The 25,053-nt window shown below is 42.1% G+C and overlaps 1 protein-coding gene across 1 annotated transcript in view; it reads left to right on the top strand.

Annotated features, from left to right (window-relative positions):
* LOC110802251 (uncharacterized) overlaps positions 1-7,032 on the top strand; it is a 32,570-nt gene extending 25,538 nt beyond the window's left edge. Inside the window, exons 28-35 of the mRNA XM_022007698.2 lie at positions 512-772; positions 861-1,151; positions 1,300-1,776; positions 2,077-2,508; positions 2,651-2,929; positions 3,236-3,787; positions 4,449-4,655; positions 6,644-7,032. Of these exons, the coding sequence (XP_021863390.1) occupies positions 512-772; positions 861-1,151; positions 1,300-1,776; positions 2,077-2,508; positions 2,651-2,929; positions 3,236-3,787; positions 4,449-4,655; positions 6,644-6,763 (2,619 nt within the window). The 3' untranslated portion in view covers positions 6,764-7,032. The remainder of the gene's footprint in view (positions 1-511; positions 773-860; positions 1,152-1,299; positions 1,777-2,076; positions 2,509-2,650; positions 2,930-3,235; positions 3,788-4,448; positions 4,656-6,643) is intronic.
* Positions 7,033-25,053: the final 18,021 nt, after the last annotated feature.

The following is a 25,053-nucleotide window of genomic DNA, read 5'->3' as shown; positions in this document are numbered from 1 at the left end:
CTAGTACTGTGAGTCTGTGACCCATGATCATTTCACCTATTACTGGTAAGTTGGTAACCAAAAAAAAGCGGTGTACTTAACAAAACATGTTTGTCATTATGTTAGTTGAGTAAAAATAAAAAAAATACTTATGAAAACTTGAATGTATGTCCCACTCTTTGAATATTCTCAATCTCTCATGATATTTAGGTTATAAAACATTGCCGTTTGGATCATTATATGACCTAATATCCAATCTATTCCATCTACCTTAAGAATTTACTATTGGGGTTTTTGAGGCTCATGGAAGGAGGAGAGAGTCTAGGACGTCTCCAAATATAACCAATGTGGATGCTCTTAAATTGTCCTTTTAAGAGCGGCATGGTGACTGTTACATGGCCTGCCTTCTGAAGTCCCTCCAAGATATTAGAGCAAAAGAAAGTCTCTCCTATACATAGAATTTCACATGGCGTTTTATATAGGAGAGATAATGACATCTTATTGACTTGTTGCTTTCGATAAATATCTGCAGGAGGCGTTTGTCAAAATTAGAGAACAAGCAAAAGCCTATCTTGAAATGAAGGGAGAAGTAACCAGTGGGCTGAGTTTGATCAATAGCACCAATCTTGAATATTTTACTGTCAAGCACAAAGCAGAAATTTTCCGCCTGAAGGGAGACTTCTTATTAAAGCTTAATGACTGTGACTCTGCTAATCGAGAGTATTCCAACGCCATCAGTCTTTTCAAAACCCTGCCCAAAGGATGGATTAGTTGGGGAACTTATTGTGACATGGTATGATTTGTGGTTTTGGCTTATAATGTGTATATTAATATATTATGCAATAGTGCTTATTGTGTACAATTTTCTACCTGTTTTTTAGGCTTACAAAGAAACACATGATGAAATTTGGTTGGAGTATGCTGTCAGTTGCTTTCTTCAAGGTATCAAATTTGGTATTCCCAACTCAAGAAGCTATATGGCGCGTGTTCTTTACCTTCTAAGTTTTGACACCCCCAATGAACCTGCTGGGAGAGCATTTGATAAATATTTGGATCAAATACCTCATTGGGTCTGGCTTTCCTGGATTCCTCAGTTGCTGCTTTCATTGCAGCGAACAGAAGCCCCCCACTGCAAGCTAGTCCTACTAAAAATTGCCACAGTATATCCACAGGCAAGTTTTGTATAATCTCCCTACTCATTATACCCCCCAAGAAGAAAAAAATGACTGAGTATTAAATAATAGAACAGATGAAGTGTATTTAAAGACAAAATTTCTCCCTGGTTATGTAACAATATTTTAACTTTTTCCCCGATTTCAGGCTTTGTACTATTGGCTGCGCACTTATTTACTTGAACGCCGTGATGCGGCCAATAAATCAGAAATTGGGAGATTGGCTATGGCTCAGAACAGAATGCAGCAGAACCCTTCTGCTGGTGGTTCTAACTCCCTTGGCTTGAATGATGGGGCTGCGAGAATGCAGAGCCATGGTGTCATATCTTCAGACAGTCAGGTTCATCAAGTGTCTCAACCCAGTAGTGGCATCAACTCTCATGATGGTGGAATTATAAATGGACAAGATTCAGAAAGGGCTGCCGCTGGGGAAGGAGGAGCATCATCCAGTGGTGAACCACACCTGCAACAAAATTCTTCAAATATCACTGATGGTGGTCAGAACGCACTAAGGCGTAGTGGTGCTTTGAGTTTGATGGCTTCTGCTGCCAGTGCTTTTGATGCTGCAAAGGATATAATGGAGGCCCTTAGGAGCAAGCATAATAATCTTGCCAGCGAACTTGAGGTGCAAAATCTTATGTTTTTATAATGTTTCTGTAGCGGGTACTTTGCACTCCCTTAATCCCTAACCTAACATTTATGATGCTGCTCTTAGAATATCTCCATGTCATCATACATTTTTTTTAATTTTTTTTAATGTGGCTACTGTTATGTTATTTGTTACCAGTACTCATGTTGTCCCTATCTGCATCAAGGTTAACATAATGATTTGTTTCTCTTGTTTCTAATCTCCAATTTTCTGTGCTCCGGATTTTGAGTTTTAAGTTTTTCAATGTATCTATTTTTTTGTTTGAAAAAATTGCAGATTTTGCTTACAGAGATTGGATCAAGGTTTGTCACTTTACCAGAAGAGAGACTTCTAGCAGTAGTCAATGCCCTGCTCCACCGGTGCTACAAGTATCCAACTGCAACTACTGCGGAGGTGCCTCAGTCTCTTAGGAAGGAGCTTTCCGGTGTCTGTAGGGCTTGCTTCTCAGCAGATGCTGTAAACAAGCATGTTGATTTCGTGCGAGAGTACAAGCCAGACTTTGAACGTGATCTTGATCCAGATAACACTTCTACCTTCCCAGCAACACTTTCTGAACTCACTGAGAGATTGAAGCATTGGAAAAATGTTCTGCAAAGCAATGTTGAGGACAGATTTCCTGCTGTGCTGAAGCTGGAAGAGGAAAGCAGGGTTTTGCGTGATTTCCATGTTGTTGATGTTGAGCTTCCAGGACAGTATTTCACTGATCAGGTATGAATAGTTCTCATCAGACATAGAATCCTCTATTGCTTGACTCTACGTAGTGATTTTGGCGTTTTTATATAAAATAGAATAGCTTCCTCTGTTTCTTTTTTCTCTTAATTTGTCAGCTAAAACTTTTCTATTTCCTTAGGAAATTGCTCCTGATCATACAGTAAAGTTAGATCGGGTTGGTCCCGGCATTCCAATTGTACGAAGGCATGGTAGTAGTTTCCGTCGCTTAACACTAATCGGATCAGATGGTTCACAACGTCATTTTATTGTCCAAACATCTCTAACTCCAAATGCTAGGAGTGACGAACGCATGCTTCAACTGTTCCGTGTGATGAATCGCATGTTTGATAAGCATAAAGAGTCGAGGAGGCGTCATATATGCATTCATACTCCAATAATAATTCCTGTTTGGTCTCAGGTAATTATCATCGCTGATTCATTATTTCTAATCTTATAGAAGTACTAAAAAGTTGCTTACACATGATGATAACCATTCATTATTTCTCATCTTATAGAAGTACTAACAAGTTGCTTGCACATATGATGAGAACCTTGAGATACATTCACTTGGAAACTGACAAATGGCTGGTCCGCTTAAAACTGTGGTTTATGGGCCAACCCATTGGCATTGACTTATTAGTGATGTTGAGATGTCATGATGTGTTCCTGATATATGTCGCTTCCATCATCCACACTAACATCAGTATTGCTTGCTATGGATCAGGTTCGCATGGTAGAAGATGATTTGATGTATAGTACATTGCTTGAGGTTTATGACAACCATTGTGCTAGAAATGACCGTGAGGCTGATCTTCCTATTACCCTTTTCAAGGAGCAGCTTAACCCAGCTATGGCTGGTCAATTATCAACAGATGCTATTATTGATCTCCGCCTCCACGCTTATAATGAAGTAACAAGGACTCGTGTGCCTGACAACATACTTTCACAGTTCATATACAAGACATTGCTAAATGGTAACCATATGTGGGCTTTTAAGAAGCAATTCGCGGCCCAGTTGGCTCTCTCGTGTTTCATTTCATACATGCTGCAAATTGGGGGAAGGTCCCCTAACAAAATTCTCTTTGCTAAAAACACGGGCAAGGTTTTTCAGACAGATTTTCACCCAGCATATGATGCTAATGGGATGATTGAATTTAATGAGCCTGTGCCGTTCCGTCTCACTAGAAATATGCAGGCTTTCTTTTCTCATTTCGGTGTAGAAGGGCTCATCATCTCTGCCATGTGTGCTGCATCTCAAGCTGTTATCACGCCGAAGGTTAGAAACCCAGTCTTCATCCCTTTATAACAAAGGGAACTTTTGAAGCAAATACAGTACATATGTCTTACTTTCCCCTCTAGCGTCCGATGTTGATAATTAATGAAGAGACATGAATTGATATAAAAGCAGACGGGCTATTTTCGATTTTTTAGTTTATCAATTATCAGGGTAGGAGGTTTTACTACGAAATTAGCTTCCGTTGGATCTTTTGTTTGGAGAAGATTGTTGGGGTGGGTGGGTGGGGGGTGGGGGACACTGCTGGGAACCTCATCCAAGCCCAGCAAGAACTGGTTTGCCAGAATAATCGGCAAATAAGGGATTAGAGACATCCTTCCCAAATTTGTTGAAGAAATGAAACACAGTTTTGTGGGGAACTTACCTAGGATTTTACTTTTGAAGTGCCCCTAGAGAAATGATGTTGGTATTTATACGTGCATTAAAGGCATTGTCTTTTACCTCTTGATTGAATATGAAGTTCCAGTTACCTCTTTTACATACTCCATGTTAATTAGTCAAAATTCTGCTAATTGTCTTTGGAAGTCCGGAATACTGGATGACAAAGGAGAAATATTTATTGCAATTCTTAGGCTACGGTGGATTTGATCCCTGACAAATGTCTATGTATATCTCCTTACTCGGAATTATGTGTAATATGCAGCAAAACCAGCATTTGTGGCATCATTTGGCTATGTTTTTCCGTGATGAGCTGTTGTCATGGTCTTGGAGAAGACCACTTGGAATGCCTTTGGCTCCCGTTCCTGGAGGTGGTCTAACTCCAGAAGATTTCAAGCATAAGGTGACGACAAACGTTGAGCATGTTATTGATCGGATCAACGTAATAGCACCACAGAGCTTGTCTGATGAGGTAACTGGACAGTTTCTCATTCTTGTTTCAAAGATTCCTTGCTATTCAGTAAATGCTTGACTGGTATAGTTGATTGATGCGTTATTTGGATGAGCATATGATCAATGCTACTATGCTAATAAGATTGATCTAGAACAACAACAAAATCATAGCCTTATTTTCAAAAGGATAGGTCGTCTGCATGAACCAAGTATCTATCTCTCATGGTCATCCTCAAGAATCATCTTCCACCTTTTGCTTTTATCTAGTGCTACATGCTCTCGTAAAACCATTTTACTAATGTCATTCTTAACTCCCTCCGACCAAGTCTCTTCGGACTCCCTCAACATCTTTTGAAATCTCCTTGTCTCCATCATCCCAGCTCTCTACATTCCTTACCAGTGCATCCTCTGATCGACATGCCCAAATCAATGGCCGGTTGATCTATAGTGAAGAAAAGACCAGAGTAGGGCTAGGTAGTACATTACCCGTTCCGTAATGTCTGCTAAGGTGTCCCAGTGGTGGAGCATTTGGGGAAAGTAGAAAACAAAAAGCTCATTTCGTATGATTTAATAAATGTTTCGTCTGTTCAAAGATTTTGTGACAGAATGTTTTCCTTTGTCTTTCATTTTTTCACAAGTAGCGCTTACCCAATTAGTAGAAGGTACACCCGGTTGCGTGTAGCTCTACACACAACCGGGTCAAAACTACTTCGTTTTGATAGTTTTTTACCAAAAAAATAAAATAAATTAATAACACTAAAATACTTTCCAGATATTTTGGTATCTTTTGGCAGTTATATTAGGATAGAATTTTTAAATTTAAAAAACTGCCAAATAAAAAGTCAATAAAAAAGGAAAAATATTTAGAGAATCAATTAGAATCCTCGTTGATGTCGTCAAAAGGGGAAAACCAAAATAAAGAACATCTTCATCTCCAAAAATCGCAAATTAGGCGACACAGTTGCTCAAATTCGTAAATTACGTATGTGTTAATCTTCATTTATTCAAGTAAGTGTGTATTGATGTTCTTTTCATGTGTAATTTAATTGTTAATTTCATTTATTTTGACAGTTTTTGATAATATTATCTATTATTAATTGGAATTTCATGGGTTTTCTTTACACCCAAGAACAGACGTGCATCTTAATCAATGGCAGACGTAGTGTTTATCAACCAGTAATTAGAATTTGTCCTATTTTGCGTTGATTTCCTTTTCCAATTGAACATGTGCTTTTCTTCCTAGTTATGTGCTTGTAGTTGTAAATATGTACTTTTATGTGAAATAATATTTTTTTGGTCATAGTTGTGTGCTTGTAATTGTAAATATGTACTTATATGTGAAGTAAGATGTACTTTTATATATAGTAATGTGTTTTTGGTCTTAGTTATGTGCTTTTGGTTAAATGTATATTTTTTTTGTCCTATCATGTACTTTTACACCTTCAATGTATTTTTGTTTTGCGATTTGTTTTTTATATGCCTTTACACATGTAATGTATTTCTACTCCATATTAATTTAATACATGATACGAGAAATATGGAGTATGAAAAAACCGCAAATAAAACAATGTAAATTGTTAAAGATTTAAATGCAAATAAAAGTAACTGATTGTTTTTGTAAAGATTTGTTAAAATATTAATAGAATCTTTGACTTTTTTAATCAATAAAAATAACTGATTGTTTTTGTAAAGTAACCATGATATGTGTGGTTTTGGGGGAAGTTAGTTATGTGATTTTACATTTATTTTTATTTTTTTTGGCAAAAAATATCAAAACGACGTAGTTTTAACCCGGTTGCGTGTAGAGCTACACGCAACCGGGTGCACCTAATAATTTGCGGCGCTCACCAGCTTGATCCTTGCCGTAATTGTATCCATGCCCTAGCAGCGTAGAGTATCCATGATGTTGTTCTCTTAAAATTAGTTGGGACATACCACATTCTTATAGCTTTGTTCTTCCTTGGGTTGGATGAGACATTAAATTGTTCTTTTGTGATGTATTTGTAGGATGATAATGCCATGGAACCCCCACAGTCTGTTCAAAGGGGTGTAGCAGAGCTTGTTGAAGCTGCATTGAGCCCCAGAAATTTGTGCATGATGGATCCAACTTGGCATCCATGGTTTTAAACTTTTAATCTTTGCACCATGTACAGTTTTGCTAAGCTTTGTTTGTTAAAACCGTAATCATGTTTCATATAGGGTATCGGCAACTGTAAATATCATGTACATATGTAATCCTGTAGTTGAACTAGGTAATCGGGGAAGGCGAGTACTTGCAAAATTGCATATTTTATTCATCCGTCTATATAGTTCCCTTAATGTTTACATGATTATGAGGAATTGACTTGATACTTACCTATATTACTTAGTCTAATTCAGTCCACCTTTTCGGTGCTCATTCTGTGTTTTGAGGTTTACTAAATTCACCCAATGCAGTATAGTAGAGTTGGATGTCCATATGTTTTCAGATACATATATGCAAGTACGTTATTTCAAATGGTTGCTTCAGAGTATAGATTTTGGCCACTAATCTTTGAATTAAGTGCGAAATGCTCAATTAAGGATATTGTTTTCATCTAAATCAATGAATGTGTACGATCGCTCTCCCCCTCATTTCCACTTCGTAGTTTCTATTTTCTCGTAGAAATTTCAATAGAAAGTTTCACTCATTTAGGGAACTTCCACTTTTTAAATAGTTGGTTGTCAACCAATAACCAAACAAATTAGCAGTACTTGATCACATTCATAGAATTTTATACGGATAACATAAAGTTGTTTTCGTATTGCAATGTAAATTTTAGCTTGAAACGAAATGATTTAACGGCTCGTGTAGTTGCCGGTCATAAATGGAGTTAATAACTATGAAATGATCCATGTCCCTCCCTAGTTTCTTGTATATCGTCGTTGGTCTTTTTGGCTTGTTTGTGCAATAATATTTTTCTAGTTTTTCGATAGAAAAAAAACTCATTTTTATTTTGTCACGTTAGTCATTGCGTATTTTGCAAGAACACTACACGTTTACACGCATAAGACACCTGATGTAATGTAAAAAAAAAATAACTATACGATGACAAAGTGTAACTACTTATTGCTATTTGAGCAAATTGACTAATCAACCAAAGCAAATTTCTCTTAAAAGTAGTCACGTTCTTATTTTGTCATGTTAGCCAATGCATATTTTATAAGACCGTCATACGCATAAGATCAATGATGCAACATTAGAAAGCATAATTACTCCCTCTATTCCTAAATACTCGGTACTTGTGATACTCGTCTCTTTGGCCCATTTCTGAATACTTGAAATACTTCACTTTTAACATAAGACCACTAATTCTTTATTGTTTGTCTTTCCTTTTTACCATACTTGTAGTCCAATTCCTTAGTAATTATCCGTCACACAAAATATTAAATACAAAGAACAATTGAGAAACCAAATATTTGATTACTTTCTCAACAAATCGAATTTGCTGAAATATCAAGTCAATTAACCCATAACAAGAACCAAAAGAAGTGATAAACTAGATCAAACAATAACAAAAAGTCTTGTGTTTGTTGATTACCGACCCTTTCTCTCTCTATCTTTCCTCTCAAAGAAGGAAACCCAAAAAAAACTTCAAACCCTAGCCGCCGCCATCGCAGGCTCGTTGGTGGCCGGAGTTTAAGGTCGCCGGCGAGCCTGCCTTAGCAACCGATCAAAACCATCGCTTGATTCCTCTTGTTTGCGGTGGTTTCTCCGGGAGAGAAGAGGAAGACGGAGCCAAGCTTTCCGCCGACGATTGCTTCTACCTCCTCTTAGTTTGCTACTCTTCTCGTCGGATCTTAGTGTAATTAGTGTTCAATTCAACCGGTAAAGAGCTAGCCATCGTGTGTTTTGGGAAGGATTGCTTGTTCGGATTTTCAACCACCATCACCTAATTCAGATCTATCCTAAACGCCGCCGCCGATAATCTCGTCGGTAAAAGGTAAAAGTTTAGGGTTAGGGTTTCTATTTTGGATTAGGAATTGCTAGTTTAAGGTGTTGATTCGAATTTCTAGGGATCTTTGGCTTAACTTTAAATTATTCCGTGTCGCCGCCGTCTTGTAGTGTCGGAAAATGCCGATCTAGACGGTAAAGGTAAAGATTAGGAGTAGGTTTTGCCTATTTTTCGTATCCCTTTGGCTTTAACTTCAAATTATTCCTTGTCGCCGCCGTCTTGTAGTGTCGGATAACACCGATCTTGACGGTAAAGGTAAAGATTAGGAGTAGGTTTTGGCCAAATTCGTGTCCTTTGTAGTCCTTGCCTTGTTGTTTATGGCTTTCTCTGGTTTTAGTATGTTAAGTAACTTTTGGGTTGTTTTGTTTATTTTGATGAAATTAGTTTGGTGGTGTCTCTTTGAACTGGTTAGCAAATTCCCTGTGGTAGTTATGATTTTTGGTAATTATGGTTTTTGGTTATGGTCGTTGTGGGGATGCTTTGAGGAAGCAGTAGGGGTGGAAATAGATTGCAGGAGGATGAAGGTGAGGAGAATAAGTGTCCTCTCCTGTACCAAATTAGGGTGTTTAAGTTTTGGTGAAGTGCGTCTTTGGTTAGTGGTCTTGGCATTGGTGTTAATCTGGTTAAGGGAAGGAGGTTTGTGTGGAAGTAGGGCTTGTTGTTCATGGGGTTTGGTTGTTAGTTGGTTCTTGAGAGTTAATATTTCAATTAATTCTCATTTTAGGTTAGCGGTTAGATTTATTCTGGTCGCTTTCAAAATCCTTTATTTAAACGCTGCTCCTCAATTTTTGAGGGTTCATAGCATGCTTTCTGAGTCATGGGTAATGACTCTTTTTTGTGAGCAAAGTGTTTCGCTTACAATGTTGTCTCAACCAACTCGTGAAGGTCCTTTTCTTCCCCTTCTGTTCTTGTCTGTCAAGTGTCACAGGTTTCCAGAGATCTCTCCTTCAGTCTACCATTCCAGCTTTGGGTCTGTCCTCGGCGAAGAAATGACAACCAAATGTGGAAATCAACCACTGGTTTTGAGCAACCAGGGAATACAAGGAGAAACAACTAATTTAGTTGTGTTAATTAGTTTTTGTATAATAACTACTAAAGCCCAGTGTAATGTTTTGGTAGCTTTTAGTTATAGGTTGTAATCATGTTTTTAAGTTTTATGCAAATTTAAGCCTATGTCAAAAAAAAAAAATTGATAAACTTGATTAGTTAAAGAGAGATATTAATCCATTCTGCTTTTGTACATGACATGTCAAATTCGTAATTGCTTGGAACAGTCAACATCACAACTAATGCCCAGGATCAGGAGTGTGATTAATGTACTTCACAAAACTACATAGGGTAGTTGTTGCTTACCAAGTACAGTAGGACTGATTTTCTTTTTCTTCTAGAATTACTAACATTAATTAATACGAGTACAACATGTTTAACCGCTCTAAAATTATCGTGATATGATCTAAACCTCAAATATTATCTCTCATTATCTTTATATTGTTGTGTAGAGCAAGGTTTCATCATTTGCAATCAACTATCAAACCTAAAAACAATGAAAAAATGAAATCAAAATTGAAAAAAATATATAAATAAGTAATAAATAAATAGATAAAAGCAAGATTGTTTTTGGTATTTACTACCTTAAAAATACACCACTTTTGTATTTACTAATTTATGAAAATTTTATTTTAAATTACTACCTTAAAGTTCTAATTTTTATTTATTTACTATCACTTTACAGTTTTCTCATTTTAAAATTGAGATATCTCTCGTTTCTTAATCATTTTAAGTGATTTCAAAACCTATTCTTCTCATTTATGTATAAGGACCCCATAGGGATCTTGCTTTTAACATTTTGTAAAAGGTGAACTGAATTAAATATCATTTGTAAAATTATAAATATTTATGAATTATCAAACGAATTGTTTTGAAAAGTTGTTCTCAGTGAAATCCTTATAGAAAAAGAAAAATAATGAACTTTGAATCACTTTAAACGATTAACAAACGAAAGAGATATCTTAATTTTAAAATGAGAAAACTGTAAAGTGGTAGTAAATAATTATTTTTTTTTGGAATTTTAAGGTACTCCCTCCATCCGTTCTCGAATATTAGTCCTTTCTGGAATTTTGACACTATTTACAATTTAACAGAATCTTCTAATATCCTTCCAATACGTATTTCAAAATATATTTATGTGTGATCTTGTTTTGTTCGTCTCAGTGTGTAGTTTAACAATATCAAAATTTTATATTTTTTTAACCTACATATTTAGAGATATTTACGTTTAAATATTGATTAGAAACGGATGAAAAAGTCAAAAGGGGACTAATATTTAAGAAAGGAGGGAGTAGTAATTTAAAATAAAATTTTCATAAAATAGTAAATTCAAATGTGTTGTATTTTTAAGGTAGTAAATACCAAAATTTCCAAAGCAACTCTTAACATTTTGTAATCAAACATAGACATTGAAAGAAAAAAAAATCAACATTATGTTGTGTTGTTAAACTTGTTATTGTTATTAATTGAATTGTTATTTGTGATTTAATTTATTACCTTTAAAATATTTAATGTAATTGATCGTTTAATTTTATACCCATAAATGATTTCATGTAACATTTTCTTAAAAGAGAATACTTGTAAATAGTTGTATGTACTATTAGTAAGTTAAAATAATGATTTCATCCCCAAACTAAAATATTCGACGTAAGTTAACAATGTGGAACCCTGCTTAAATAACTATATTAACTTAAAAATTAATAGTGCTATTTATAAATAAATTAAATTGCGATAATAAAAATAGTAATTAATGAACTTTTTTTTTTTGAAATTTAGTTTATTCTTCTCTAATGATTTCAGGTAATGATATTTTAATTATGTATCCGTAAATAGTTTCATATAATTTGTATCATAAAAGTTATTAATCCGTAAATGATTGTATGTACTCTATTATATTAATAAGTTTAAAGTTCACAAACGATAATTTGTAAGATAACAATCAAAGAGCGAAAATAAGTTATGACAATGAACTTCAATTTTGGAGAAGATTAGAAGCAAATAACATGTCGTATATTAGTCAACTTATATAAACTTATTGATTGTCAGAAGATGGTATTGGTTGAAGTGGTAGACATATTATGTTTTCAGCGAGCAAACCATAAAATCTCATAACTAGTATAGAAAGTAAAATAATCCCTCTTAACCGCATCAAACCCTGCAAGAATTGATAGACAGCCCCAGCCCTGGGACTAGGCCAGAGATGTGAAGGATTTGAGCCAATGGAGTATTTTATACTGGTTGTTTACACGGTACTTGTAAAAACACAACCCATTCGATAGAGCTCCTTTAGCATAGTGGTTAGCAGTGAAATTTGTGTTTCATAGTTGAAGTGTGTAATTCGAATCCTGAACCGCAACCTTCTTTTTAATTTTTAATTTCAATCTATATTATTATTATTATTATTATTATTATTATTATTATTATTAGCTAGCATTCCCACGGAGAGTTATGCCTTGTTTCTCATTTTGGAACTTCATAACTTTTTTTTTTGTAACTCTTCCACTATAAAATAAATAAATAAATAAATAAATAAATAAATAAATAAATAAATAACTTCCACACTCTCCCACGAAAAGGGATGAAAAGTTTCACAGTGAATATACTCGGCAAAAGCTAATTAAGCCTTTAAACATTACGACATCTCTAAATATATGTGGTTATATAAAAAGTATGTTTACGGAATTGAAATATTTAACGAAGACACGATTATTATTCCATATACATTTCTCATATCTATGTGATTTAATTAGATGTATAAATACTATTGTTGTGGGGTTTTTCCGGTGAGATACCTTGGAGGTTTCTTGGTAACTTTTAAAGATTAAACAAGATTGTATTTTTATAGAGAGAGAAAGTAGAGAGAAGGCAGAGCAGCAATTGCTCTAGAATGTATTGATTGTGACCCCTTTTTCTAGGGAAGTGGGAATATTTATAGTACTAGGTTTTTGTGGGAATGACCTAATATTCCCCTTACATGATTGGCTGGGGAATGGGAGAAGGACACGTGTCCTTTCTCCTTACAATTCTCTGATCCCTTTTAGCAATAGTGGGCTATTTGGGCCTATTGTGCTTAGTCATTCACTTGGGATACATACTAATTAAGCCATTTTCCAGGTATAGGTTTTACACGTACATTTATACATACTTAGATACATACATTTGTAGATACCTAGATTAATACTCATGCCCCGGAGTAGACTTCGCATGATTTCTGCTTAGGGGGCGCAATACGTGCCAGGTGTCACATCCTCATTGGTGCACGAAGGCATGGTAATTTTGCCCACAACATTTGCCCCTCAAGAAGGGCATTTCTGGAAATACTTTCCGGGTATCGCTTCTTGATCTTTGATTTGCATCTTCATCTTTGGGTCAGGTGTTGAGGGGGTGACACGTGTCACCTTTCTCCATTTTGCCCCTCCCTATATATATAGAGGGGGGGGGTAAATTTCATTTTTTTTACATTTCGTTTTCACAGAGCTCTCATAGGCGATTTCCGGCGTGTTCCCACCACCATCAGGCGATTTTCGGCCACCACGAGACTCATCATTTTCCTCGTCAAACTCATCCTGTTCTTCGCGAAACTCATCCCGTTCTTCGTGAAACTCATCCTGTTCTTCACCAAGTACTTCGCAGATCTTTCAAGGTTAGTTTTCGCCTTTCTTGTTTTTGTTATCCTCTCGTCATTTTTCTCTTTGTTAGCGGCCGACCTCTTAGTACTAGGTAAGGGTTTAAAGGTTTTATTTAAGATTTTTCCGCCGTTCATCTTTTGTCGGGGCGGACGTCCAATCGCGTCTTTTTCTTCATTGTTAGTCACCCCTAAGCCGTGCTTCGTTCACTATGCAGAAGGCATGGCTAGAACCAAGCAAACGGTAGATCCTACGCGTCTGCGCTTGCGGGAAGAAGCATCGACACCTCATAGGGAGAGATATTCTTCCACCGCCTCGGCAGTCGACGAAGAATTTGCCGAACTCTTTCAAGAGATCGACGAGTATGTCGAGGCGGGGGAGCAGGCGGCAAGCTCGTCGGAGGGTACAGCGAGCCAGGCAGTGGGGGAGCCAAGCGTCGCTCCATTGTCATCAGCCGCCGAGGAGCAAGAAGCTGCTCCCCAGCTTATTAGGCCCAGAGGACGGGAGGAGGCCCAATTGCTCCCGTCAGAGATTCACCCAGACGTGGGCTGGATGCGGTGGCTAGAAAGGCACGGAGCCAAGATGAGGGATGACCTCTGCGTGGGGGAAGGGTACCAAATGCGCGTGCCGGCCGGTCTGGACTCGACCGTCAGCCTGCTTGCCGAGGGAGAATTCCCTGTGTATGCCGCGTCCATCAAACTCGGCATGAGGTTCCCTCCACACCCCTTCGTTGTGGAGGTGTTAGATGGTTTTAATATTGGGGTGGCCCAGCTGACCCCCAACTCATGGGCGGATATCTTTGGCTACATTGCCAAATGTGCGCTGAACGACGTGGAGCCGTCCTTCAACGCCTTTCTGCATCTGGTCTCCCTCTCTCGTTCCCCCAGTGCCGCCAAAGGGTGGTTTAATCTGAGCAGCCGTGGTACCTACCAGACAGTGGTCGGCAAGCTCAGCAAGTGGCATATGTGGAGGAAGAGGTGGGTCGTGTTTTACACGGACGACCAGGAGATGTATGAGAGAATGAGCCGCTGGAACTGCAACGCCAACTTCATGGATCGTGACGAGCCCCTTCCACCCCTTACTGCCGAAGAGTGGGATCAGATAATGGTCCTGTTCAGGGCCAACACTTACCACTTAACAGTGGATAAGAGTTTCCATGTGCCGGCCGAGTGGTTGCCGCACATTAGCCAGTTTCGGAACGAGGCCTTTCTAGCGGCCGTAGGCTTAGGATATTCCATGACTCGAGGTTGTATGCCAATTTATGTGCCGCTCTGCCTTGGTCTTATTCATTTTTCTAACTTTGGATTTCTTTTGTTCTCAGAGGAAGGAATGAGCAAGTTGTCGGCGGCGGATACCGGGAAGGGCGATATGACCGATTGGATGGCGGACATCTATGAGGCCAAGATGCAAAAAGCCAAGGCCGAGTTGGAGGAGAAGGTGAGTATTCTCTTAGGTTGTTTTTTTTTTTTTTTTTTTTTTTTTTTTTTTTTTTTTGCAAGTTAAGCTTCCCCCGTCCATTGTCTATAGTGGACGTCTTTTTAGTGACGAGCCGATATCCTGACATGTGACCCATGTTTGCTAAGGTTGGCCTCGTCACTTTTTATTGACGGGCCCCTTTGTTAGTGTTTTTCCTGTGGTCGCCAAGGTGCGCCTCGTCACCTTTTAAGACGGGCCACCCCCACTCCTTTTTTACAAGTGACTCGTGGTTGATAGGGTACGCCTCGTCATTTTTGAGACGGGCGTCCTTTTTAATGACGAGCCATTTTTATATGAGCTTTGCACTTGATAAGGTACACCTCGTCATTTTTAAGACGGGCGTCCTTTTTTAATGACGAGCCTCTATTTAGTGACTTGTGATTGGTAAGGTACGCCTCGTCAATTTGGAGACGGGCGTCCTTTTTAATGACGAGCCACTTTTTAGTGACTTGTGATTGATAAGGTACGCCTCGTCATTTTTGAGACGGGCGTCCTTTTTAATGACGAGCCACTGTTCTGTGAGTGACTTGTGATTGATAAGATACGCCTCGTCATTTTTGAGACGGGCGTCCTTTTTAATGACGAGCCACTGTTCTGTGAGTGACTTGTGATTGATAAGGTACGCCTCGTCATTTTTGAGACGGGCGTCCTTTTTAATGACGAGCCACTGTTCTGTGAGTGACTTGTGATTGATAAGGTGCGCCTCGTCATTTTGAGACGGGCGTCCTTTTCAATGACGAGCCACTATTCTGTGAGTGACTCGTGATTGATCAGGTACGCCGTCATTTTGAGACGGGCGTCCTTTTCAATGACGAGCCACTATTCTGTGAGTGACTCGTGATTGATCAGGTACGCCGTCATTTTTAAGATGGGCGTCCTTTTTTATTGACGAGCCACTATATGATGAGTGACTTGCGGTAGATGACGAGGCCAAATATTTGACTGTCCTTTACTTTCTTTTTTAGCAAGCTAAGGACGCGGCTAGGGCGTCAGGGAAGAAGAAGGGGACGACTCTGTCCCAGCTGAAGAAGAGAGCTGTGCCGGCTGGCTCGGAGACTCCGAGTACCTTCAAGAAGCCAAAACCCCTACCTCGCCGTCTCATGAAGAAAGACGAGTCGAAGGTTGCTGAGGGGGGATGCCCTGATGACGAAGAGATGGGCGTGGACAAGCCGTCTCTGGTGGTGGACTTGGTGTCCAAATCGAGGTCCGGTGGGCATCCGGACGAGCTGGAGGACCCTCTTTCGGGAATCCCGGCCGACGTCCGCTCTCAGATACAGGCGGAAGTGGCCCGCCGAGCTAGGTCATCGGGCGGTAAGTATTATTCGAACGTCGTTCAGACGTATCGAGCCTCCTCTGGCAGTTCTTCTTACTCTCCGCGTCATCCTAAGGCCGTTGTTTTTCCTATAGCCAAAGACAAAGGGAAGGATGCAGCTGCTGCCGAGGACGAGAACGTACCTGCTACTCCCCACTATTCGTCAAAGGATAGGGTGGCTATATGCCGCAAGGTTTTTAAGGCCGTCCCCGCATAGTATGTTGCTTCTCTTCCTGGCCGCAAGACTGACGCCCAGTTTGGTGCGATCCAGGCCACTCTTCTCGACGTAAGTCTATTTCCAACTTGCTTGTACTTGTCTTCTCTTTTAGAGTCATTTACTAATATGTAGCTTCTTTTGCAGTTGTTCTGCCGCATGGAATTCTGCAAGAGTTGGAAGACCCGCACTGCTGAGGAGCTCAAAGCTCAGGTGGCTGAGTCCACCCACCATGGCGACTATGCGTTCAAGTCCATTGAAGAGGTCCGCCTGCAGATGCAGACGACCATAGACCTTCAAGCGAAGGAGGTAGCTGCGTTGAGATCTGACAAGGCCGAGCTGCTTAAGAAGATCTTGGCGCAGGACAAAGACATGGTGGCAATGGTCGAGGAGGCCAAGACAGCGGCGGCGGAAATACGGGCGCTTCAGGACCAGTTGCGGGAGTACCCTCAGGTCAAAGAGGCGGCTGAGGAAGCCGAGCATCTTCGTGGGGAGCTGGAGACGGCCAGATCGCAAGTTCGCACCTTGCGTGAGCGTCTTCTGGAATCCTATGATCAGGGGGAACAAGCGACCAAGGACGTTGTTAAGCACGCCTGGGAGAGCCACATGTCAGAGTATGATCTTGCGTGGTTCCAACGGCGAATGGAGCACAGTGCCGCTGTGTTGGCTGCTGAACGTCTTGGTCAGCCGCCCCCTGAGTTTGTATCATCTGATGACGAGGACGATGCGGCCGCTCCCTTATTTGCTTCCTTTCCCGCTTTTTTAAAAATTTTATTCAAGCGTTCCCGTGCCTAAGGGCAAAAACAATTATGTTGTAAAGTTTTGGCGCTGATGGCGTCTGTATCATTGTGCCTGCTGGGCACACAACAATTTTCTTTCTTTTTTTCTGGTCAAGAATTCTGAGCTACTTTTACACGCCTTTCTACGGGCGTTGTTTTATAAGTAAATAGGTTTTTTGATGCTTCTCTTATCTCGCATTTATTTTCTCTTCATGATTTGATTATTCCTTAATCAATAGGCTTAATCAATAGGCTTAATCAATAGGTATGATTGCCAAGGTGCAACCGAGTGTACACTAAGCACGTTGATGCCGCAGGCAACTGAGTATGCGCTAGGCACTACTTTGGTCGTCACTTTCTTTGGCGAGCGTGTCTATAACGATATTGATTGACGCAAGTCAATCAATAGGTATGATTGCCGCTAGACATGCTCGTCAAATGGACTGGACGGCCAAACGTTCGTGCCGCCTAACTTTGAGCAAACAACCTTTGTTTCGAAGTTAATCGTGCCGCTGAACTTTTGAGCGAACAACCTTTGTTTCCAAGTGGTTGGTGCCGCTGGCAACTGAGCATGTGCTAGGCCCCACTGTGGTCGTCGCCTTCTTTGGCGAGCGTGTCTATAACGATATTGATTGACGCAAGTCAATCAATAGGTATGATTGCCGCTAGACATGCTCGTCAAATGGGCTGGACGGCCATATATTCGTGCCGCCGCACTTTTGAGCAAACAACCTTAGTCTCTTTGATATTGGTGCCGCAGGCAACTGAGCATCCGCTAGGCACTACTGTGATCGTCGCTTTCTTTGGCGAGCGTGTCTATAACGATATTGATTGACGCAAGTCAATCAATAGGTATGATTGCCGCTAGACATGCTCGTCAAATGGGCTGGACGGCCATATATTCGTGCCGCCGCACTTTTGAGCAAACAACCTATGTTTCAAAGTTGTTCATGCCGCTGAGCTATTGAGCAAACAACCTATGTTTCAAAGTTGTTCATGCCGCTGGGCTATTGAGCAAACAACCTTAGTCTCTTTGATATTGGTGCCGCGGGCAACTGAGCATCCGCTAGGCACTACTGTGATCGTCGCTTTCTTTGGCGAGCGTGTCTATAACGATATTGATTGACGCAAGTCAATCAATAGGTATGATTGCCGCTAGACATGCTCGTCAAATGGGCTGGACGGCCATATATTCGTGCCGCCGCACTTTTGAGCAAACAACCTATGTTTCAAAGTTGTTCATGCCGCTGGGCTTTCGAACAAATAACTTACGATTAAAGTTCATTTGTGCCGCTGGCACTTATTATGCTGTACTGGTCGGCCAGCGGCTTGCTTATATTGGGAGGGGAGTTGGATAGGTGATCAGCCTACAACTTGGTGCTAATCTGGGCCACTTCTTAGGCTTCAAACAATTAGTCTTGCTGAGTTTTTGCTAATCTGGGCCACTTCTCAGGCCGTCATACAATTAGGCTTTGGTTATGCATTGGAGTGTATATTTTTATATTCATTGTGCGAGCAATAAATATTACGAGACAAATAGAGTAGTATTATTTATAACTTTGCAAGGCGAATTTAGCCGGTTACAAAAGTAATTACTACCCTACTATGACCATTAGAGGCCGCCCCTTGGGCAATGGATCGTGGTAAGTAAGACAAGGCTTAGCACATATCTAGAAGAAATATTTCTTGAGATTGTCGGCATTCCAAGTGCGCAAAATAGGGCGGCCTTGCATGTCTTGAATGCGGTAGGTTCCATCTCTAACCTCATCATAGATCTCGTAAGGTCCCTCCCAAGTGGGCGTCAGCTTACCTTGTTCATTTGCTCATCCTGTGGACTCCATTTTCTGAGGACAAAATCTCCCACTTTGAGCACTCTATTAGAGACTCTCTTGTTGTATTCTCTTGCCATCCTTATCTTGTACAGCTGTTGTCTGAGCGCTGCATTTCCTCTAACCTCGGGCAGAAAGTCCAAGGCTGCTTTCATTGTCTCCCAGTTAGCATTTTCGTCATACAACATGACTCTCAACGTTGGTTCACACATTTCTATGGGTAGGACAGCCTCGGCGCCATAGGCTAGCAAGAAGGGTGTTTCACCGGTTGAATTCTTAGCCGTGGTGCGGATGGACCATAAGACATTTGGCAGCTCATCAGCCCATAGACCTTTGGCTTCGTCAAGCTTCTTTTTCATTCCTTCAGAGATAATTTTGTTGAACGCCTCAACCTGACCATTGGCTTGGGGTCGTCCGACTGATGCAAAACAGGTGTGTATACCGTGATCTGCCAGCCACTCTTTCAGCTTAGGCGTCTCAAACTGGGGCCCGTTATCGAAGACGATAGCCTGTGGAATCACAAAGCGAGTCATGATGTTCTTCCAAATGAATGCTCTCACATCAGCAGTTTTTATGTTTTTGAGCGCTTCTGCCTCCACCCATTTGGTGAAGTAATCTACAGCAACAATGACATAACGCCTTCCTCCTGGTGCGGTCGTGAATGGGCCTAGGAGATCCATCCCCCATTTAGCAAATGGAATTGGGCTTGTAATGGGCGTCAGAGCTCGTGCCGGTTGGTGTATTAGGTGAGAAAAGCGCTGGCATTTGTCACACTTCTTGACCAGTGATATTGCGTCCTCCTTAAGGGTCGGCCAGTAATAGCCGGTTCGAAGTGCCTTTTCAGCCAAAGCCCTTTCACCAATATGCGAGCTGCACAACCCCTGATGAAGATCTTCTAGAATTTCCTGCCCCTTCTCAGGTGTTACACATCTTAACAAAGGACGGGAGTAGGCCTTTTTATAGAGGGTGCCGTTCCACATTTCAAACCAAGAACATTTCTTTTGAAGTTTTGCCGCTTCCCTTGAGTCTTCGGGCAAGACTCCATTCATTTTGAAGTTTACTATGTCATCCATCCATGTGGACGTTCTGTCAAGAGTTTCCACCTCCATTTGCTCAACACTTTTGTGCTCTTTTACCTCCCAAAACACGTGCCGAGGGGTATCACAAGACGCGGAACTTGCCAACTTTGACAGGGCATCAGCTTGGTTATTTTCCGAGCGAGGGACTTGCCTTACTTCAAAACTTTTCAGTGGCTCTACTTCCTGATGGACGGCCTGCATGTATTTGACCATAGTCGGATCCCTAGCTTCGTAGGTCCCATTAACTTGGCTCACAATCAGTTGGGAGTCAGATAGTGCTACAATCTCCTCGGCGCCTGCCGCCTTACACATTTTAATGCCACAAAGCAGGGCTTCATATTCGGCTTCATTATTTGACGCCTGGAAGTTAAATCGCATAGCATATTCAAAAGTATCTCCTTCTGGGGAGTGACAGATTATCCCTGCTCCACATCCATTCTGTGTGGATGAGCCGTCTACATACACTGTCCACACTGTGCTTGTATTCTTGGCAAAGTCTGGCCTCGTCATTTCAACAATGAAGTCGGCACATGCCTGCCCCTTGACAGCTTTCCTCGGCTCATAGGTGATATCAAAGGCGTTCAGCTCTATTGCCCAATTCAGCATTCGTCCTGACGCCTCCAGCTTTGTGAAGGGCAGTTTGAGCGGCTGATCGGTGTAGATCACTATTTTGTGAGCTAAGAAATAAGGACGGAGCTTTTTGCTGGCCATGAACAGAGCTAAGCCAAACTTTTCCACTGTAGGATATCTAACTTCAGCATTTTGAAGAACATGACTGACAAAGTATACCGGCATCTGTATTCCCTCCCTCTCTGTCAGTAGAACGGCACTCAACGAGTGCTCGGACACGGCGAGATACATGTACAAAGTCTCTCCTAGCAAGGGACTAACAAGACGAGGCAAGGTATGTAAGTGCTCCTTTAATCTGACCAATGCCGCCTCGGCCTCGTCCGACCATTCAAACTTGGCCTTCTTTCTGACAGACCTAAAAAAGTAGTGGCACTTGTCTCCAGCCCTGGAAAGGAATCTGCCCAGGGCGGCCAAGCAACCTGTGAGCCGCTGGACCTCCCTCACTGTCTTTGGTGAGCTCATATCAATTACTGCCTGGATTTTGTCTGGGTTGGCTTCAATTCCTCTTTCATCAATCAAGAAACCTAAGAATTTGCCTGCCGTCACCCCGAACACACACTTCTTAGGATTCAACCTCATGTTGTAAGCTCGAATAGTCTCAAATGTCTCCCTGAGATCAGTTATGTGCGCCGCCCTCAGCTTACTTTTTACGATCATATCGTCAATGTAAGCTTCAATATTCCTGCCGAGCTGCTTAATGAACACAGTGTTAATAAGACGCTGAAAGGTGGCCGGTGCATTTTTTAACCCAAACGGCATCACCTTGTAGCAGTAAAGGCCTTGTTCAGTAACAAATGACGTTTTTTCCTGGTCGTCAGGCCACAACGGAATCTGGTGAAACCCTGAGTAGACATCCATAAAGCTCATCATAGCATGCCCCGCTGTAGAGTCGACGAGCCGGTCAATCTTGGGCAATGGGAAACTGTCCTTTGGACATGCCTTATTGAGGTTGGTGTAATCAACACACATTCTCCAGGTACCATTAGGTTTTTTGACGAGGACCACGTTAGCAACCCAGTCGGGGTACTGACTAGGCCTGACGAACCCAGCCTCCATCAACTTTTGTATTTCCGGGCTGCCGCCTGATTTCTATCTTCCCCATGGTTCCTTTTCTTCTGACGAACCGGTTTAAAGTTTGGGTCCACATTCAGCTTATGGACGGCCACAACAGGGTCAATACCCGGCATTTCGTCCACCGTGAAAGCAAAGATATCTTCAAATTCTCTCAAAAGGTGGACCAACTCTGCCGCCAGCGGGTCGTCAGGAGAAATCCCGATGGGCACTACTCTGTCAGGTTTATCTGTGTTTAAAACCACATTGAAATGGGCCCCAACAGGCTCTAGGCGTCTCTCTTCCATGTGCCCTGCTGAGATAGTTAATGTTTCTTTGACGACCTTGGGTTGCGTGTCGCCACATTTTCGTTTGTTGCTCGACGTCCCTTTCTCTTCACCCGTCCCCCATACTTCTGGACTCAAGGTGGTTAGGTAGCAATCTCTAGCTTGTTGCTGGTCACCATGTATAGTGCTGACGCTCCCATCGTCACAAATGAACTTAAGAAGCATCAGATGAGTTACAATGACAGCCTTTGCCCTGTTCAACGTGGGACGCCCCAAGATGATGTTATATGCCGTCAGATCTTTCACTATGAGAAAACGGACATCCATTTGCCGAGATTCCTTTTTATTTCCCATCCTCAGAGGAAGGGTAATTATGCCGACTGGGTGGATGACACTACCTCCGAAGCCTATAATGGGATAGTGGATTTTCTCAATCTTTGAGGGATCATGTTGCAGCCGATTCAAGCACTCTAGACTAATTATGTCCGACGAACTTCCTGTATCAACCAAAATACGCCTAACCCTTAGGTTAGCAACTTTTAACTCAATTACCAAAGGATCGTCATGCGGGGTGGAGATCTTCCCACGGTCGGCCTCGCCGATTTCCACTTTTGGAAACGGGTCAACTGTGGCCTTGCCGGACAGCATCACTTGCCCCAATCGCTTGGCATAATCCTTCTGGCCCCTCATGGTCGGCCCGCCGGCGGCCAATCCTCCTGAGATGACTGCCACGCACTCTGGGTCGGTACGATTCCCATCTTCCTCCGAGGGAGGGGATTTATTTTTCTTGTAGAAGGGTTTGCCAGAACCTCCCGTGTTCCTGCTGATATAACTTTTTAAGAACCCCTTGGTGGCTAGGCCGTCCAATGCCCTTTTCAAGCTCTTACATTCATTGGTGTCATGCCCAATGTCACTGTGAAAGTGACAGTACAGTTTGGGGTCCCTACTTTCTGGTGGTGACTTCATGGGAAATGGACGATCAATGTCATATTTGGACCCGACGTCCATCAAGATTGTGTACATGTCTGTGTTATACTCGAATCGCTCCCGATCATAAGTTCTGGGCCGTTTCTGACCTGCCGCTCCGGGGGCCCTGTCTGACTCTTTTGCAATAGCCCACGTCCCGTTAGGCCGGTTCTTCTTTTCGAATTTCTCCTTTTTTGCCGCTAGCTCGGCGGTATCACTTCCTCTGGGGTCTTTCGGGACGCTGCAAATCTCTGTTGCATGAATGAAGGCCTCGGCCTCATCCAGCACTTCTGCCATTGTTCGGACGCTTTTCTTTACCAGATCAAACTTGAAAGAGCCCTTTTTAAGCCCTCGAATGAAGTTATCGAATGCAACACCATCTGGCAAATCCGGAATTTGCCCTGCCTCTAGATTGAATCTCTTCACATAACTCCTCAGGGACTCGTCCTTCCCTTGCTGAATCCTACTCAGATGCATGCTCGTCTTCTTCTCTTCCTTGTGAGCCATGAACCGAGTAGAGAACAATAGCTCGAGCTCCGAAAAAGAGCGAATAGTTCCGGCTGGAAGTCTCTCGAACCACTTAGAGGCTACTCCTTTGAGTGTGCCCGGAAAATACTTACACCAGGTTGAGTCAGTTGTTCCTTGGACATACATGTGATGCCGGTAAACCAAGAGGTGCATGTCCGGATCTGTGGTACCATCGTAAGCATCAATGTTAGGCGGCTTGACTTTGGGTTCCCTCGGGGCTCTCATGATGGAATCTGCAAAAGGGGTGGTGTGCCCTAGGGCCATGTTGGACACCCCCTCCTGAATGTGATATACAGGGTCTTGACGCCTGGAGTAGGGTAGCCGCTGGGAGGACTCGCGTCCGCGAGTTTGACGGGTTGGACGGGTGGCCCCTGGACGCGCCTGGCTCAGATGCGTATAAGTTGGATGAGGGAGAGGTCTATCCGGCATGACGGGGGTTGACCCAGTGTCAGAAAGTTCAGACTCAGAGTCAGGCAACTGCTCTGCGCGTGGCTGCTCACGTCCTCGGGACGTTTCTCCGATCAGCCGCCGTGGCATTCGGCGTGGTAGGTAAGACATTGCCTGATTGGGCTGACTTGTTGGCGGCTGTCTCCTTAGGTCCTCGCCTGTCAGCCTGGTCCAGACATTTGGGGGGCGCAAAGAAAGTGTTGGCCTATTGCTTGCCGGCCTCTCATGATTTGCAGCCACAGCAGTGGTGTAAATCAGCACACTCTTCTGTACCTCAGCATTAACTGTCTTCCCCACATCAGCTTGGAACTCAGCCAAAATAGCCCGAAGAGCACCCACAGAGACAGGCATATCAGGGTTCTCCTCTATTACCGTATCCACCCGAGGATCCAGGTGTCCTCCAGGAGGGGTGCGATTGGCCTGGTCGTCCTCCTCGCTGAGCACCTCTACCTCGGCAGTGTGACGAGGGGTGTGCCCGGCCACAAATGTACGCGCGGCATCTTCAGTGATTCTTGTGGCCGGCGTGTGATGTTCAGTCGGCATTTCTCTTTCGAGGGGTGGCCGCTCTACGCGCGTAGGCCGCCCAGCATCGTTGTCCTGTCGTTGATCTTCCATGTTACCGTACCTCCCCACAGACGGCGCCAAATGTTGTGGGGTTTTTCCGGTGAGATACCTTGGAGGTTTCTTGGTAACTTTTAAAGATTAAACAAGATTGTATTTTTATAGAGAGAGAAAGTAGAGAGAAGGCAGAGCAGCAATTGCTCTAGAATGTATTGATTGTGACCCCTTTTTCTAGGGAAGTGGGAATATTTATAGTACTAGGTTTTTGTGGGAATGACCTAATATTCCCCTTACATGATTGGCTGGGGAATGGGAGAAGGACACGTGTCCTTTCTCCTTACAATTCTCTGATCCCTTTTAGCAATAGTGGGCTATTTGGGCCTATTGTGCTTAGTCATTCACTTGGGATACATACTAATTAAGCCATTTTCCAGGTATAGGTTTTACACGTACATTTATACATACTTAGATACATACATTTGTAGATACCTAGATTAATACTCATGCCCCGGAGTAGACTTCGCATGATTTCTGCTTAGGGGGCGCAATACGTGCCAGGTGTCACATCCTCATTGGTGCACGAAGGCATGGTAATTTTACCCACAACAACTA

Source organism: Spinacia oleracea, chromosome 4 (genome assembly GCF_020520425.1).
Source record: "Spinacia oleracea cultivar Varoflay chromosome 4, BTI_SOV_V1, whole genome shotgun sequence".
NCBI classification, from domain to species: Eukaryota; Viridiplantae; Streptophyta; class Magnoliopsida; order Caryophyllales; family Amaranthaceae; genus Spinacia; species Spinacia oleracea.
The sequence above is the reverse complement of the archived record's forward strand: the minus strand, read 5'-3'. Positions and strand labels throughout refer to the sequence as shown.